The 19282-nt window shown below is 41.0% G+C and overlaps 1 protein-coding gene and 1 pseudogene across 1 annotated transcript; both read left to right on the top strand.

Annotated features, from left to right (window-relative positions):
- The first annotated feature begins 612 nt into the window (after positions 1 to 612).
- LOC102219305 (nuclear receptor coactivator 7-like) lies at positions 613 to 4795 on the top strand. Its single transcript, XM_005799032.2, has 7 exons — positions 613 to 777; positions 1838 to 2039; positions 2751 to 2900; positions 3025 to 3177; positions 3273 to 3368; positions 3477 to 3550; positions 3680 to 4795. The coding sequence occupies exons 1-7, from the start codon at positions 656 to 658 to the stop codon at positions 3816 to 3818; spliced, it is 936 nt and encodes a 311-aa protein (XP_005799089.1). The 5' UTR covers positions 613 to 655; the 3' UTR covers positions 3819 to 4795.
- Positions 4796 to 12445: 7650 nt separating this feature from the next.
- LOC102219043 lies at positions 12446 to 17617 on the top strand (annotated as a pseudogene).
- The last annotated feature ends 1665 nt before the right edge of the window (positions 17618 to 19282 follow it).

The raw sequence follows: 19282 nt of genomic DNA, 5'->3' as shown, positions 1-19282 counted from the left end.
CAACTTCTGATAATCATGATAATCTGGATGTGAGTGTGATGGCAGGCGGTGATGTAATGTCTTTATACATTCGTGTAACCGCCTGAAAAATGAAAAAACAAAGTCAAACTCGTTATTGAGTCGAGTAGAAAAAAGAAAATGCTTCCAAACACCATTAACTGACACATCTTAAATAAACTCTCCCTTTTAGTGACTATAATCAAAATGAGGAAAAACATGAAGTGCACAAATGGCATTAATTATTGAATGCTGACATTACTCCCATTAAAAAAAGAAATTGTGTTGCAATGCAAAGAAATCTTCCATATCTGCACTCCTAATGGGACGATAAGATCTATCAGGGCCCCAAGGAGCCAGAAAGACACAATAAAACAGGCTAATCAATCTGAATGACATACTTTCAGGCCCGCTATCTCTCTGTCAACTCGCCATTTTCTTTAACCGAGCCTTACTTTGACACAATAACTGAACTTCCACCAAACGTCAGGATGGACACTGGGAGCAGGTCAGGTTAATGTTTTACCAGCGTTGGTTTTCAAGGCACAGATCTGCACGGCCCACAGAGTACGTGCAGGCCGTGTGGAGAGACGGGGGAAGGGTTTATGGTCAAAGGGGCTTATCTCAGCGAATTGATCCGCTCCTATAAATTGTGGGGATGGCAGGGCCGAGGTGGAAACGCTACTTCGGCTGTGAGCCTTCAGGCTATCAACTTGACTTCAGCTCTTTAGCGTCTACGGCTTCGTCTTCAGTTATGGGAATTGTCTACAGCGTTGGAGAGTAAGTAGCTCTGAAAGTGTTGAATGTGCTGCTCTGCGTGGTTTTCCATATGAGCTGACAGATCAGCATGTTTGTAAAAAATAAGGAGTTCAAAGTGTTTCTCTTTTGTGGAACAAGAGCTTATTGTCCTGCAAAATAAACTATTTCTATGTTTTGTTTTGAGTATTTTTTTTTTTATGGCAAATGTAATTTTTTTTATTATTACATTAGGGAATCTGTGATTTTGCAGTGCAATTTTCTAGGCTATTATGTTGTTGTTGTTTTTTATTTAGATTTTCTAAATTTGGAAAAGTAAGACTGAGAAAATTAAAATAAATCATATTAATTACTAGCATTTAATTCCACAATATTTGTCTTTAGAAGGTAAAGCAATTCAGTCTTCAGTAAAAGTGTTGCTAATTTAGCCCCGCAAAGCTGCAACTGGGAAAGTTTAAAGAATGTCCCAGTTTCCAGCTATTTGTGCACATTAACAACTTTATCAATTTAATTCACAATTTAAAATAACATTTTGCATTTTCTTCTTACCATTGCATGACTGCACACACACACACACACACACACACACACACACACGCACACACACACACCAGTCTGTGGAAAACCACAAACGTAAACCACAACAAAACTTTTGTTTCCTACATTTACTCTAAAAGAATCATTTATCTAAGCTGTTGACAACAGTTCTCTCTTATTCTAAATAAAAATATCCCTATTTCCAGCACTTGATGGCGGAAAATGACAAATTTGCAACACAGCATGAAGTAATGCCACCAAAACAAGTTCCTATATTCATTTCAAAATGACACAACGCTAACACTAAGTACTTAGCACAAACTTAAAAAAAAATCAGCACCCTGATTTTATGTGTCTTGGCATGTCCTCTGCCAGTCTGACATCAGTTTATCGAGTTTAGATAATCAACCAATCCTGCAGGGCCTTGAGCAGGATGACATGTGCTTGAATTTAGCAAGAACTGGGTGGGATTTCAGCGATTCGTCTCCAGTTTGGCATGCTGCACCTTATTCGAAATCAAACCATCTTCGCTCCCTTTGCCCTGCAGGGTTGACCACCTCTACACCTTCTTTGTGCAATGGTCTCCAGACATCTACAGCAAAGGCAAGAAGAAGCGCTGCAAGGCCTACAACAACGTCAGGAAGAAACGCCAGAGCGCCTACCATGTGGTGTCGTGGAGAAGGCCGGAACACATCTGGGTGTTGCAGCAGCCCTGGGCCAGCAAGCCCAAGGCTGCAAAGAAGTGGGAGGTAAGTTTTTTTTGTTTCTTTTTTCTCAGACAAAGAAAGAAAAACAAGAAAACAAGTCAGAGATTGTTGAGCTCTGCTCTCAGCAGCCAGAGACATTCTTCAGGAGAATTTCGCCCCTCCTCTGTTACAGTAAAGCAAGCTGAGGGCCCTGCAGGCCAAAAAAAAAAAGCCAAAAAAAAAAAAAAAAAAAAACAACCTGTAAGCTTTGAGATGATGGGAAAACCCTCCTTCCTTATATGGACATCCTTTCTCCTCCTCCTCTGTAGCTCGGGGCAGGGTTTCCGTTTCCATGTATGAAGGAAAGCAAAACTCTAGTCGCAACGGTTAGCCAATAAGCAGCCATGCGGTTGGATTTCCGACTAATGAAAGTGAAAGCGCCGCAGAGGCTTTATAAGGGGAGAAAGTTTCCCTTCAGCGAGAGCAGACATGTGGAAGAGCAGAGCGCAGAGGTTGACGGACAACTCGGGAGCTATGAAGAAAAGGCAGAAAAATGTCCGAGTGCTTTATTTTGCCAGCGACTGTGCGGAGCCGTACGTTGAGGTGAGATTATTAAGCAGATTATTTGATGCCAAGCGCTCAGGGGTTTTACGTACAGCTGCGCATCTGTAGGACAAGTCTGTAATGTGACAAAAAAACGAATGTCAGGCAAAGAGAACATATGTGGGGGAAGACAACAGTCTTCTCATGGCTTTGTTGACATCTTCTGCTCAGATCATCACGGTGAAGGACTCAAAGCATCGCCTGAGTCTCTGCAGCTCTGTGGAGTCTGAGGTGGATGAGACCGAGTACCAGGAGGCTGAGGATGATTTTCCTGTGCTGAGCCATGCCAGCCAGCTGCTGGATGACTTTCGCCTGCAGAAGGTGAGTGTTACTCCACAAACCTGTCCAGCTCTAGTGGAAAAGTTACTTTTGTGTTATTATTTTGGACTTGAAAAGCTAGCAATAGATTTATAAGATCATCTTTTTTTCCCCCCTCCCACAATAGATTGCAGCTAACTTGCCTCCAAGGACCCAGGGGTATCCGTGGCAACTAGTTTATAGCACTATCAACCATGGGAGCAGCCTAAAGACGCTCTACAGGAACATGGCCGACCTGGACAGCCCCGTGCTGCTGGTCATCAGAGACATGCACAAAAAGGTTTGCATCTTGACTGTTGGCTTCAACACAGATTTTAACATGAGTAACAAAACCAAAACATTGACTAACGAGCTGCTGACTTTTGTTGCCTTCAGGTGTTTGGAGCTTTTTCTTCGGATCCATTCAGAGTCAGTAAATACTGCTACGGAACGGGCGAGACCTTCTTGTTCAGCTTCAATCCTGACTTCCAGGTAGGGGGGGACTCCATTTTTATTATCAATAGGAAAGCTGTTATTAAATGTATAGTATCACAAAAAAAAAGTACAATTGACTAACATTTTGTGCTTAATTCTCATTAGCAATACAGGTGGAGCGGGGAGAACTCCTACTTTGTGAACGGCAACTGGGAATCTCTGCAGATTGGTGGAGGAGGGTACGTTCTCCTTTTCTTTCACTCCTGGCTAATATGAAAGAGGCAGTTTATGATAAAGCAATAAGAAGAAGAAGTCAAAGATTTAATTTCTAATTTTATATATGTTTTCTCTCTCTCTTTTTTTTATAGGGCTGGCTTTGCTCTCTGGTTGGATGCTGACTTGTACCACGGCGCCAGCTTTTCCTGCCCCACCTTCCGCAACGCTCCTCTTTCCACCAATGAAGACTTCATCGTGCAAGACGTTGAAGTCTGGACTGTGCAGAACTGAACGGGGAAGCATTAAGAAATTAAGATTTCCTGTCTGAAGTTATGACACTTCAAGGTCAGCCAACCCGTGTGCTGCATCCAGACGGGGCATCCGCCGTCAGAGACGCATCGGGACCAGAGCAACCTGCGCAGCACGAAGCCGTACGCGACTGGTTCCCTCGGTGGGCTTCCTGCTCGGTGAACTGGGACTGTTGGAAGCGAGTGGCGACTTGAAATCCCACAATTCATGCTTCCTGTTCCTGTAAACCCCTCTGGGTGTTCGCCGGAGTCACCCCCGCCGGTGGCCTTCTGCGATCCTGAAAAGCATTTCGACGCAACGTTCACACTGAAAGACGTGTTTGTTTACAGTTCTAAAATTGTATGCATGGCCTGTGATGTGTGTGTGGGTGTGTGTGTGTGTGTGTTTATACCTGCTTGTGCATTATTTGCTTGATGGTAAAAAAAAACACTGTAACAGGATAGTAGATACAGCTGCCTGTCTGAGCTGGTTTCATTTCAGTGTAACTCCTTTGACCAGACCAAATCTGATGAGGTGAGATAAAGCACTGCTTTGCACTACGACTAGCGAACTGTAATCTGTACATGTGGTGAATGAGGAGGAAGTGAAAACTAACCGTTAACCGTCTAATGTAATGCCACTATGTTCCTCTTTGGAGTATATACAGTAGCTGTAAGATACAAATAATTAATGTTTGAAATCTTTGGCTTATTTTTGTATGTGATTATTTATAGATAAATCCTTTTTTTTTATATACAGAAAATTTGAAACGAGAAACTAAAGCACATTTTTGCTTGTACGTCTGTTTGGTTTATTTGTTTGCGCGCGAATCTGGTTCTGACAGGCAGTGCTGGCACCGCCGCAGTTCTTTTTCCTGGAAAAGATGTGTGTTTCAGTAAAATGACATGTTGTTAAGCTTTTCCTTTGGAATTGATTAAGCTTAATAAAAAAAAAAAATAGAGATGTTGTCAAACGTAAAATGTGTCTTGTGATGTGGTTAATTGAAAGAGCGAACTGGGTTAAAGTGGTTAACAGCTCAAACAAAAATATTCACACACACACACACATATATTTATAAATCAACCATACGCATTTAATATCTATTTTACACCAAGAGATAAGTTACAAGGAACTATACCTTTTATCACTGGCAGAAAAAAACACTGCTCAAGGATCTGAATTGAAGACTTTAGTTAAACTTTAACTAGAACAATTAAAGCCAAAAGAACTCAGTTGGTGTTTTATGAAGTATTTATTTTACAACATGTTTTAGTAGCGATTTGAGACTGAACGGTTCTAAAAGTGCATGTTGTTGGCTTTAGACAGAGAAACAATGAAATGGCCTAATTAGGGTCGTGGTTTTCTGAACTCTTCTGTTCTAGACTTCGTTTTCCTGGCAAGCATAAGGTTTACCTGCAGCTGTCACGAATGAACGGAGGAGCAGACACACAGTCTTCAAAAAGTCCGCCACATTTAGAGGAGCCGTCAGTTCAGCATTCAGGCCACTGACATAAATATCTATTTACTTCTGTGATTCATCATTTCTTTGATGGTCTGAAAGGTAAACTGTTGTCAGGGTGTCATACAGCTGATAAAAATAAAGCATAAGGTGATTTCACAGGTCATACAGCTGAACGTACATGCAGCTGTCAGTTGGTGCATATATGGCGATCTGACAATGTACGACCGGCTCCAACTGCGAAACAGATGTTATGTCCTAGATTGACATGACATCTGTTTGGCCTGATTGTCCAACGTACCTGAACGCAGCACATCATCAGAAGACGTAATCTTAGACTGAACCACTAAGTTGTCTCATGGCTCTGAGCCATCATTGTGTCATTTCACAGAGGGCTCATCTGTGATGTTGCAGGGTTAGTTTTTCTTATTGCAGCTTTAGTTTGTCTCTAGTTTCATAATTTTATAAAAGAAGCTGAAAGTGGTTGCTCCACATACATTTCTTGGGATTCCCAACTATTATCTTTAGAGATCCCTCCAGCAAACCTGAATATCTTATTATGTATGCCGCCGTCTTGACCTGGACCTGGCAGCATGTTGTATTGATAAAAGAAATGACCATAAATTATTTACTGTATTTACTGTTAAAGCTGTTAGAGGAGTTTCTAAATGTTGGGTCATGCTAGTGACGTTATTCTTTCGTGTTTGAATATCATGTTAGAGAATTGACACCAATCAGTGCAGTGGCTTAGTGTTTCTGCAGAATGTTTGCATTAACACGTTTTTATTACCAAGCAAAAAAAAAGCTAAGCAGTTCAAAGTGTGCACTGACACATCTGGAAAGCGCCTAACGCCAAACTGCCAAATGCGTGACGTCAATCAGGTATGACAGAGGATAACCCATAATTTCAGTTTTAGAGAGATGCTTGGATTCTGTATGTCGATTTTAATTTCCCTCATGCATGTTATGATTCAATATGCTCTTTTTTTTTTCTTTTTCTCCACAAGCACGACCCAAAGTTAGGATAGAGTTGATTGCAAACACTTCTAGAAGGATAACAATGTCAAGTCTAAACTTGTAGGCCGCTGACGTAAACTGAACTTTGGGGGATGTGGAATGCAGAGTGGTGCATGGATCAGCGAAAGTGTGCGTACGCCGACGAGTTCTTCAGGGCTCTTTTTATTCTAAAACTTCACTTACCTGTTTCTGAAAATATGGCTGTGTTTGCGCCCCCCCCTCCCCCAGATTTCTTCTGTTCCTTTTTGTCACTGTTAAAACGTTTCAGATCATCGAACAAGCTTGAACGTCGAAGGTAACAACAGTAAATACAAAAAGAGAAGGTGAAAACTAACCCCACTTTATTGTTAATTAAAGAATTAATTGTCTGCACAGGGAAGCTGAGTTCAGTTTCCCTGAGGCCACAGCCTGACCTGATAACTTTCAGACCAGTAAAATCAAGAAATTACATAAATAGAATCTGTGTGGCAACATTAAGTGGGGCAGTAGATCTTCTGTTCTGGGCACCTTGCCATTGATAGAACCACCGACTCTGGCAGAATTAAATCATGAAGGAGAATGTCCGACCCTGGTTTTGCTAAATTAAACCCTTAGTTTATGCAACAAGGCAATGATGCAACAGACATGAGCAATGTCTCTGAAAAATCAGGATTTCTTCTGGTCATCTTTGTCTTATATCAAAGTACGTTTGACGATCTGAAACCTTTTAGTGTGACAAACAAAGCAAAACAGAATAATCCAGAACTGGACATGTTTATCCTCCGGGTTTATACTTTGTCTAGTTACTTCAGCAGCAGCTATTGTAACATGTAGGACAGAGGAACTTTCCTGCCTGTGGTCCGTGGTTAGTTCCATAACTCTGTCAGTAAGTAGCTTAAATACATGAAGTGGATGTGGCAGGACGTTAAACCGCAGGTGTTTCTACCTCAACAACAGAGACATTTGTTTAGGAAATTATTTTTGCAATGTGGGGAATTAAATGTTGAAGGTCAGTAGAATATGTTTCCCACATCACGGTACTAACTCTGACGTGGTGGATATTTATTTCCAGTGGACTTTCTGTTTGGAGTTGTTTGTCCGACTTATGTAGTGAAAGATCCTCTGTGTTTTAAAATTAGGCAAAAATATATTCCATTAATTCTGGTCACTTTTAATTCAGGTGGTTTTACAGGGGGGGGGGGGTTCTACATCTATGTCCTTAAGTTCCAGCATGTTCCTCACAAAAATGCACCGTCTCTAGTTTGTTTTTGTTTGTTAAACATTTTCTCTGTATCTTTGCCGCACTAGTGACCGTTTTTCATTTGTAGCTGCTGCTCGGTGCTCTACCGCAGAGCCACACGGCCCCCCCCCCCCCTCCCTTAAAAGAAACCTACAAAGAGGAACAAACAGACTAAAAGAAAAACTAAATCCGAGGAGAAAACTCTCTTGGACATTTGTTTTGGGAATCGAAAACCGAAAAAAGAAATTTGTTTCAGAACCCAACCATCAACGTTCTGTTATCTTTTGATCTGTTTGTAAAAAAAAATTTTAAGAGAGAAAAGATGAACGTTGCCGTGGTTAGAGTTTAACCACAGCAACTTTCTGCTCATGAAAATTTCCCATGCAAGATGTTCCTGTAAAAGCAGAGGAAGCCACATTTAGTTCTTTTTTTTTTGTTCTCACCCCTCTACTAAGCTTATGGTTAGAGTTAGACCAACTACCTGTGTTGGACTTCATTTGTGTTTCATAAAAACAGTAGTGATCTTACCATCCTAGATACATCACTGGTTAACTTTGACACACACATTTAACTGTGTGCTAATGAACAAAACTATTTAGCTTTAACTTTAAATATAAATGAGCAAACAAAAAATGAATTAATTTGAACTTATATTAAATATTTCAAAAAGCAGATTCAGTCAATAACTACTATTGTCTTTCCTCCATTTATGCACTGCCTTGCCCCGGTCTAATAAAAAAAATGCCAATCGACTACCCTGAAGTTTTTTTTGTTTCAATCTGACAAAATGGTTGAGGGATATAAATACTTTTGCCATCTGCACTCCAGTTGAGTGTGTATCCCATCTTTTTTCAGTGAAAGTGAACCAGACTCCCTCATAGTAACATTTCCCATGTCTGAAAAAGGCCGGGGCATCCGGCGTCATGAAAAGAATTTACCAGATTTGATGAGAGACCATCAACAAGCTGCATGATATCCTGGAAAGGAAATGACGGCAGTACGCTTTTGCGTGCTTGCGAAGAGAATTGTTTTTCTTCTGTTAACATGAACTCTGTTAATCTGATTCAAAAGAAAAACGTCACCTTTCTAAGAAAAAAAAACACATACAGCAACTGTTACTTTTTTTAACTTTCCTGCTTAAAAGTTTCAAATTAGTCAGGAACCTCACTTCCCAGATCAAGCATGAATAATCGGCCATTACAGGCGATTAAGGCCACATGTACACATGTTCACATATGAAAACCTGCATGTCTGCTTCAACTTACAAGCTTTGCGGCTGATTGTTTTTTCAAGCGTGCTCTACTGATATAGTCTGTCTGCCAGAAGTGGCCCAATCTCCAGTAGATTGTCTCACTGTTTCTCTTGTGCAAGAATATCAGGGCGGATTGTTAAACTCTGTTGTGGGAATTTTCCTTTAACAAAGAGTGAGGGGGGAAACTGTTTCAAGAGCCAGAGAAAGCATATATTCTCAATCAGAATTTATTCGAAGGCTCTACAGCGTTCGAAGCCTCTGCTCACTGATCGCAGTCAGGAGAAAGAGCCTCGAGCAGAACACAGTTTACACTTTTATAGGGAGAGTTTCACTCCATTCACATAGTTTGATCATCTACTTGGCTACAGAACAGACAGCAGACAGCAAGCGCACGTCTTCTTTCACTGGGAGCCATGATGAAGATGAAGAAACAATTCAATGACTTAATTGTAATGCTGAGGCCAGAGAAGCTAAACTCCTTCAGGAGTCTTTTTCATGAGCTCATGCATCACACAAGAACCACAATGCTGCTATGCATAGATTCTGCTAATAATCATAGTAACCTTAAAATGTTCCCACTACACCTCAGATTGTCTTTCTTGAAGTCTCGGATTTCAAAAGATAAAGAAATGTATGCCAGAGCACTATTAGCAATATTAGAAGTTTTTATAAGTTTCCAAAGTGCCAATCTTTAAACACTAATGGCGCTGTGCCATGTAGAGTTCAGTTTAAACCAGTTGAGCTCATTACACTATAATTCAATGGTCATATTTGGTACAGCCAGTACAGCATCACAGTCAAACTCAGTTGATCAATCAATCGATCCCACCAAAACAAAATTCATCCAGCCACTAACATTCAGTCACTGACTTAGAAGATATCCATCATGGATGCAGATGGTGACAGTGGAAAGGAAGCAGTCTTTTGTAACAGAGAGAAACCTGCAGCATAAACAGTCTTAGACTGACTGGCCACATTCAGTGACTGGCTTGTAGCTGAGAGAAAAAGAAGCAGTCATAGAAAATAAATGCATTGGCTTTGGGCCACACGAGCTTTCCTTTGTGAAATGGATAAAGAGAACACAGTCAGTGGCAGCAACAGGACTAGCAACTGGCTCTACCCAGAAAAGAGACAAAGCTAAACTCAGGCAGGTGTGCTTCCTACGGTGACGAAAATCAAAGAAAACACATTTTTCTCGTTGACTCTGTCCAGGAAGAATGCGCAAAACCCACAGAGTGCTTGAGCCAGGTACAATTTCCATAGGAAAGAAATAACAACGTTAACAACAATGATGATAGCTTTTACTGTTTCAAACTTTTAACACATTCTATATATTTTTAGTTGACTTGGTTGAAAAATAAAAGTAAAATGTGTTTGCAAGTGGAATCTATGTACACATTTGCATTTGTTTCCATCATTTTATGGTGCAGACGGTTAGAGGACATGACCTAAATCTGTGTGTCTACTTCTAGAAGCGCAGGAAGTGAGAACCAAATAAAACAGGTCAAGACACACACATGCTCACACACACGCACACACACACGCACACACACGCACACACGCCTGCACGCCACGCCCCTTCACCCCCAACACACACGATTAAACTGTAACAATGAGAACCCAAGGCACTTTTGAGGAAGCGAAACCTACTGTAGGTGTTAACTGTGGCCTCTATTTCATTTCCTCTGTTCTCCTTTGAATTTTTTTTAGGGAAAAGGTATTTTGTTCATTTTTTGTAATGTTTAAAATTATATTAAAATATGTACAGTACATGCATCTATTTATTTCCTTTGAAAATGGACATAAATAAGCTAACTCTTTTCAGCACGTTGCTGGTCTGTTTCCTTCACACATCAGGAGAAGTGGCACTTTCGCCATTTCATTTTCTGAAAACTAACGAGACGTATTCTGTTCACTGCTAAAACTGACAAGGTTAACGGACTGACAAAGCAAACTAAAACGGGACTAAAGTCCAGGAGGATGAAGATATGTTTACACTGCGGGCTGTATAAAACAGGACAAAGACAGGAAACTCAGCCAGTGGTGTTAGTGTCAGGGTTATTCAGGTTATTGTAGTTCATTGGTAATTTAGGTGCCATACAGTTGAATTCCTTGCACCTTTCAAAGCATTCTGACACACTTCTCAGCTACAACAACATAACTAACAAGCAGCATCTGTACTGTGATTTAATCTAAAAGAGCTAAAAATTTAAGAAGAGAAGCTTGACCTTAGATTACTGATCTACAGCTCAGTGTGTCACAGTAATGTCGGGTCTGATGAGATATTTGCTTTCTGTCCTCAGTCTCTAATTTACTAGCTGCATATAAAGCAATGACCAAACCAAAGCGACTTGTGGAAACCGGAATCACTGGAAACCATCAGTGTGGCTATTCTCGGAGAACGCTGCAGTCCAACGGTCGGATAAAAGGTTGTTGGTAAGGGATGAGTTTATAGGATGAGATAGATTCTGGAGGAATGGACACCTTTAAGATGTGCCAAATGTTTCTGAGTCATTCCCATTTGTTAAAACCAAATTTATGCGGTCAGGAATGCGCAAGAGAACAAGCGAAAAGTACTGAAGTAATGTAACTTCAGAAATCCCCAACAATTACGGCTGCCAATCTCCAGCGACACGTTGGCACTTGTTGCATTTGGAGTGAAGTGTAGTTTAAGCTGCTTAATCAAATATTAGCTTACACCATAAATATACTTTTAGGTTCTACAATAAAAGTGGAATAATTTCTGATTAGGTTTTTAATTTCTAATAGAAAAAATATGGCAATGCGACCGAAAGATAAATGCTGAGTGACCACTACAGGGCAGACGCGCAAATGTATTTGCGGGTGCTAAATGTATTTGCAAAGCTGAGCAGCATGAGATTCTCATTCTGAAAATAGATGGAGTGACAGATCTGCGCCAAAACTTGGTCTCCTAAGCAACCGGTTTCTTTCTGGATTGTGTTTTGTTCTCAATTAATAAAGGATTTGTGCAACAAATCCAGGAATCCAGTGGCAAAGAAGTGGAAGCAAAACAGTTATATACATACTGTATATATATATATATATATATATTTCTTTATTTCTATATATAAAGAAAATGCAGAGAAGATTGCAAAAAATTACACTTTGAATTGCTTTGGAGTTATAAAAATCTGCACTCCAGTACAGCACCAGTAGAGAAGAAGCATATTACTACTGATGAGATGATGAGGTGCAGCAAAGAAGATAAGCAGAGCGCCTTTGCTGCGGCCAAATTTAAGGACGGACGGACAGACGGACGGACGGCAGAGACAGACAGACAGACAGAGCCTCCGAACAGGTTAATGTTTCACCCGTTTTGGGCTTTTGGCAGCTTCACACGGCCTGCACGTACTCTGTGAGCCGCGTGGAGCTGTCAGCTGATAAAAGTGAGGGCTTTTAGTCAAAAGGGCCTTATCTTTGCAAATTGATTTTAGAAAAGAGAAGGGATGGCGAAGTCACAGTGGAACCATTTCATCAGTATTTAGCTCTCAAAGTGATCAGTTTTCTTCATTTAGACCATCTAGAACACAGGTCTCAAACTCCAGTCCTGGAGGGCCACTGCCCTGCAACTTTTAGATGTGCCTCTGCTGCACCACGCCTGAATAAAAATAATTAGGTCATTAGCAAGGCTGGGAGAACTGATCTACACAAGAAGGAGGTAATTAAGTCATTTCATTCCAGTGTTTTGTACCTGTGGCACATCTAAAAACTGCAGGACAGCGGCCCTTGAGGACTGGAGCTTGAGACCCCTGGCCTAGAGCTTCGGTTGTCATGAGGACGACCTACAACGTCGGAGAGTGAGTACAGAGAAATATCACAAAGCTGTGACAAATGGGATTGGTTTTGATTGTGGTAGTTTATTTTTTAATTTTTGGTCTTAACTTTGAATAACGACGTTCTATTTTCTTTAGCTTGTTAGAAATGTGCATGCGTCCAAACTGAACCTCACCACAGACACAGTGGAGCCTTCAGGAGTTGCTTATGTTTTTGTTTGACATGTGGACAAATGACATAAGTTTGTCTCCGACAGTCAAAACAAAAATAAAATTCAAATTTAGGCGTCGGTGCTGGTTGATGTCAAACACAACAAGCCTTTCACTCTTCCCAGGTTTTAACGAAGACTCAGTAAGTCGCAAAAGAATCCTGTTCTTCGGTTCTTTGATTCGTTTCTTTTTAATTGTTACAATTTTCACAGGGGACGTAACAAAATAGCTTTAAGGAGAAAAATGGCATTTTCTTGAAGTGAACTCAGAGGATCCTTTTTACTGCGGTGTAAATCTGCATTCATCTTTACTTCGATGCCTTGAAAAATAAAGTCCTGCACAACCGTTTGGGAGTTTGCTTTCATAACTCCCAAGGAAGTAGAGTTTACATGTGGATTTTTGTTGGTTTTTTTTAGATTAAATGCCACTATCAACACAGTGGCCACATCATATTGTGGGAAGCTTTTTTTTGTTTTATATATATAAGGGACAGGATAGCAGGCTAGCGTTATTAGGAAAATGAATGCAGCCAAATAAAGGGAAAACATTTGAAAAAGTTGTCCAGAACTTCAGACTCATCCAGAGTTTCATCTTTGGGCAAGACCCACAACCCTGAACGTGTAGCCGGAGCTGCAGCAGAATGGTCTATATCAAGTAAATCCTGAAAACCACGGACGTTTTCTTTTCACTTTGTGTGTTACTCTAACGCATGCAGCATATTACAACATTGACAAAAATGCAAAAAAAAAAGCCAATGTCTATGAAAACAAGAAAAGCGCCGTACTGTTTGTTTATTTAAGCCTCAAAAACAAACACTGTCTTTGCAGCCACAGAACAAATGTACCCTTTTCATGAGTAATTTTCATTATATTTGCATTTTTTGCACGCAGGGCTAGTCATTCTCTACACCTTCTTTGTGGAATGGTCACTAGAAAAAAACTACCCAACAGGCAGCAGGACAGCCGTCGTCCTGCGGCGGGCAAAGTCTTTGTTGTCATCAGCAAACTCTTCAGCAACCCCGTCAACAAGCACGAATCCAGGCTCGGTGTGCTTCTCCAAAAACCTCATGCGTTTCTTGAGAAAACCTGACCTCCCCTCCCTTTTACTGTAACTCGAAGAAGCATGGAGCCTGGCTGTTGTCCCTGGGGTTGTGGGAAATGCCACATTCCTTATATGGGCATCCCATGTATTCCCTCTCTCCATATCCCAGAAGCAGGCGTGGTCTTCCCATCAGCACTGGAATCAACGATCATTTGCAGAACACACCGGGGAGCTTGAGTTTCCCCACTAATTAAAGTGAAGCAGTCCCATTTTTTTTTTAAAGTAATCGTGGACAGGTGCTTCTAGAGGGCATACGGTACAATCGGAGCGACAGAGTTCAGAATAACACAGAGAAATCAGGAGTTATCAGGAAAAGGCAGGACAATATCTGCACGCTTTATGCTGTCAGTGACTGTGTGGAGCTGTATGTGGAAGTGAGATTAACTTTATTTGCTCAAGAGAGTGGGAGTCGTTACGAAACAAATAGACTTTGCACAGTTCGCTTCAAAGACACAGAGATAAGACATTTTGAAAGCAAAATGAGCACATGCAAGAACAGACACAAGTAAAAAGAAAAAAAAAGAAGTTACATAGGGTGACCATATTTTCATTTGGGAAAACCAGGACACCTTGGAGCGCGCGGGGGGGATCTCTGTTCCCATGCATAGAGATGTCTGTGGCACGCACTCACTTAACATAGGCCTATGTAATCCTACAATAACATGATATTTACAGTTGGTTTATTAAAAATGCTTTTCAGTAAAAGTCAACAATAACTCCAATAACAAATGATAATTTTATTCAAAATGTATTTATTAAAAAATGCTTAACAATTCCTGTAATGAATGAATAGCACCACAAAATGGGATGTCTTCAAGCGCCTTGTGCGCCACTTCAACAGAATGAGGTGCCTGAACACCATCAACAATAGCCTCGGTCTTAGTTCGGGCACAACTAAACTTTTTGGGAGTGTCTGAATCGGGGAGGGTCTTTTTCAACAATGAACTCGTGCAGTCCATAGATCGATAACTGTTGTGATGTTTCACTGTGTGGAATGGCCATGCAGCCTCCGCTGCATTCACTGCATCCTCGTTCCCTGGTTTGACAAAGTACTGTGTGATCGAGCTAGCACTACTCTCACCTCGGACAGCTGTTTTGTGTTTCTCGGTGTCCAGGTGGCTTTTCAGATCCCTTGCACCTCCATTGGACACCGAGACATATGTGCCTGCTTTGCACACTGTGCACAAGGCCTCCCATTTGTCTCGACCCGGTCTGAAAGTGTGGAAACTCTTTTGTAAATCGTCGGTAAACATACATTTGCGCTTTGGCATGTTGTTGGCGTACTGACAGCCACGCTATCTATCTTCTGATTAAGAACAAGGCTGCCCGCACTGACTCGGCTCAGGGATTACGTCACACGCAGCGCAGTGCCCTAGTGCCTGTAAATTTAATGGTCCAATGAAGGTAATTTAAAAAACAGGACATTTCCTCACGTTCTTAAAAAACCCCGGGACGCCCGGGACAGGACGTGAAATACGGACATGTCCCGGGAAATACGGACGCTTGGCCACCCTAAGTTACATTTTATTTTTAGCAACTTGTTGCATCCTTGTGCATCCCTGTTGCGGATCATCACAGCGGCGGAATCCAAGCGCAGCTTGAGTTTGTACAGCTCGGTGCAGTCTGAGCTGGAGAGCGATGAGCCTGAACACACACCGCCTTTCCTGACACACCACAGCCAGCTGCTGGGCGAAGATCACCTGCTCAAGGTAACCCACTGCTCCTGTCAGAGAGGCAGGCCCCAAGTGAGACATCCAAGGGCGTTATCTCATCAGAAACTGATGATTTCCCCACAGCTTGCTTCTCACATGCCTCCAAAGACCCAGGGGTATCCATGGCAACTGGTGTACAGTACCTCCATCCATGGGACAAGCCTGCAGACGCTCTATAGCAGTGGTGCCCACAGCTGGACCTCAAAGGCAGGCATCCTGCATGTTTTAGTTCTCTCCCTGGTGGTAGTAACAACCTTCTCAGCATGTCAATGTTCTTCTTAGGCCTCTAATGAGCCATCATTTGATCCAGGTGTGTTAAACCAGGGAGAGAACCAAAACATGCAGGATGCCGGCCCTCCAGGACCCACTTTGGACACCCCTGCTCTATAGGAACACAGCTAACCTGGACAGCCCAGTGCTGCTGGTCGTCAAAGACATGTTCACAAAGGTTTGCATCTGGATCTGACAGGTTCCCAACAAGCCAAAACACCAATTAACAAACTGATGTTGTTGTTGTTGTTGTTATTTTCAGGTGTTTGGGGCTTTCTGCTCAGATCCGTTCAGTCAGTAAATATTTACTGGCCAGACCTTCTTGTTCAGCTTCGGTCCTGATTTCCAGGTAGAAGGTTGGGGGAGCTTTTATTTTCAGACACGTCTCTGAATGTAGCATTAGTAATAATTAAAGTTCACACTTTCAATTGTCATTCTTAACACGAACCTGTTAGAGAAACATAAATATGTGAGACTACTACTACTAATTGGATGGACACATAGGTTCTTTTATCGATGTCAGCCAAAGATATAGGTTGAAGAAGGACATAACAAAAACGATTTAAAGCTAAAACTGTTAATATCTTTTATTTGTGTTTTCTTTAGCAATACAAGTGAAGTGGAGAGAACTCCTACTCTGTGAGTGGCAGCAGGGAACCTCTGCAGATTGGTGGAGGAGGGTAGGCTCTGTTCCTGTTCTTAAAATGCGCTGCAATATATTTCAAAGATTCTCCTTCTAAATGTATATGTTTTCTCTCTTTTAGGGGTGGATTTGCCCTCTGGCTGGACGCAGATTTGTGCTGCGGTGCGAGCTTTTCCTTCCCCACCTTCCACAACGCTCCTCTGTCCACGCACGAGGACTTCACTGTTCTGGACATCGAAGTTTGGACCGTGCAGGGACTGAATGGCAGCGTCAAGCAAACGAGGTTTCTTCTCTGAGGCTGCGACGCCTCAAAACCCAACCAGAGTGGAGCATCAGCTCTCTCCACTGCACCTGCATGAGAGCATCCCACATGCTGCACAAAGCCTAAGAGACTGGTTCTGCGGACCGGTTCTGCGAGTTCGTATTCCGGTCGGTTGAAATGCGACTCCTAGAGACTAGAGGAAACATGAAAAGCTCATTGCGAAACTGGCGGAGGAGCCGTTAAAAGCTTTGTCCTGTTGTGGCCAGCTTTGATTGTGTCACCCAACACGAGGTGTCTTGTGAAAGTCTTTTAACGTTTTCTATTTATTTTCACTTAACGGGAATGACTTCATTACTCGTAGGTTTAAAATGCACTTGCAGGGGGAGAACAGTTGCACGTATTTGCTTGTGGCCTTAAGTGAAGTGATTAATTTTATGGTGCAGACACTGTAATAGGAGAGGAGGTAAATCTGTGCATCTGCACAGATGCACAGATTTACCTCAGCACAGGAGTCAGTAAAACCTGTACAAAAACCAAAAAGCACAATAAAACTGTTATGACTAGAGACTGAGGCACAAAACTGAAGAGTTAACGGCCACTGCTCTTCTCCTAAATGCCCTTTGTTCGTTTAAGGATTCCTTTTAGGGAAATACGTATCTTGCACATTTTTGCAATGTTTTAATTTTTAAATACATGTGTGTACATCTATTTTTTTCTTTCTTTTTTAAAAATGCACTTAAGCAAGCAAGCTCTTCCGAGTGTCTTTCTGGTTGTTTTTACTTGAATGTGTACATGTCAGATGAGGTGGTGCTGACACTGTCACTGTTAAAGTCTAAATAAATGAAAACGTAGTTCTATTTACTGTTAAGGCTGAGTGTATCATTTGTATTTTTTATTATCATACCTCAACAAAAACAAAACATTAAAAAAATATATATATTACGACGTAGAAGGTGTGATGTGCATCACTCTAGCTTTGAACTGCCAAAGTGTAATGGACAGACAAAGCTAAAATGGAACCAAAAGACAGAGTGTCATTTAGATTTGCGTGTTTGCACTGGAGATTTTATAAAGCAGGACATCGGCGGGACAGAAACCTGTAGCATGGTTTGTGTTTGTGTCCTGATGAGCTCAGATGTTTGGGCAAGAGAACTCTGCATCTGGCATCAACTTTGGGGTGTGAATATGAAAAAAATGTTGTATTTTTCAGCCAATTATTATGCAAAAGCATGTTTCTCAAATCTAATTTGCTTGTACATATCCCCCCCTGCTGGTCAAAGACAGTTTTGCAGCACAATTTCTTAGTAAGACTCTCTTTTCTAAAATAAATCATTTCACTCAGAAATGTTTGCAACATTTCAGCCGAAGAAATAATAATAATAATAATAATAATAATAATAATAATAATAATAATAATAATAATAATAATAATAATAACACCCCAGTCAAGGAAATCATATATCATATTTCAGAATGCACCACATGTTTTTTTCTCTCTCCACAGTTTAAACTTATAGTTTCTATTTTTCTGTGTATAATGAGTATGTAACATGACCAACCAATAGTATCTGGCAAATATATTTCAATAATTAAAAAAAAAAAGACATTAGGTCTCAGACAGCTGTCTGTTCTATTTCAAAACATAATATTGTTTCAATTGTGCTCTAGTTCAGAGGAATTACCCTTTTGAGATAGGTCATAGGATTTCTGATAGTTTCCATAAATAACATTCAAGAATCTCTAAGAAAACATAAGATTTTAGACTTAAATCATTTATACAAGATAAATGAAGGAGACTCTGTTAAGCTTTAAAAAAGCTATTGTTTATGGGTTTTAGTTTGCTTCTAAAACCCATGGATGAGCAAATGTAACACAATGCAATAAATGAATTGAAGCGCACTATCCCTCATACAGTAGTTATTGGTTTAATTTAAGACTTTTACTTTTACAGCCCTAAATTGAGATAATTAAGAGATGCTTTTTTTGTTTTAAGACCGTGCAGAGAAACTCTGCACCGCATCAAAATGTTACCACTGAGAAAATTAACTTCCCAAAATGCACCTATGAACAAGTTTTCCCCTTTGACCTGGTGCTTGTGTGAGCGTATCCACAATATACAGCTGTCTGTTCATTAATCACGCCAGAACTCGAACGTCTCCATGAATCAGGCGAGGTTTAGGTTAAGTCATCAATGACGTTACCCTCAGAAAACGACAGACAAGACTTGACAGACGCATCATTAATCGCTTTCAAGTGGTGGCCGTCTCTCTATTTTTTTTTTCTCTTTGCCTTCTTGTCTGTTCTCTCAGGAACATGCCGGGGTTTTTTCATCCATCCTTTGTCTGTTCCCGGTTGCCAGTTCATCACAGGGCAACTCTGGACAAAACAATGGATGCACACATAGACTTACACAATTTAGAGTAACCAGCTGACCTAACAGTCCTGTTTTTGGAAGCTGGATGAGAAGCTAGACATGCACTGAGGAACATGCAACTTCACGAAGAAAGAAACCAGGCCAGTATTTGAAC

This window comes from Xiphophorus maculatus, chromosome 3 (assembly GCF_002775205.1).
Source record: "Xiphophorus maculatus strain JP 163 A chromosome 3, X_maculatus-5.0-male, whole genome shotgun sequence".
NCBI classification, from domain to species: domain Eukaryota; kingdom Metazoa; phylum Chordata; class Actinopteri; order Cyprinodontiformes; family Poeciliidae; genus Xiphophorus; species Xiphophorus maculatus.
The sequence above is the reverse complement of the archived record's forward strand: the minus strand, read 5'-3'. Positions and strand labels throughout refer to the sequence as shown.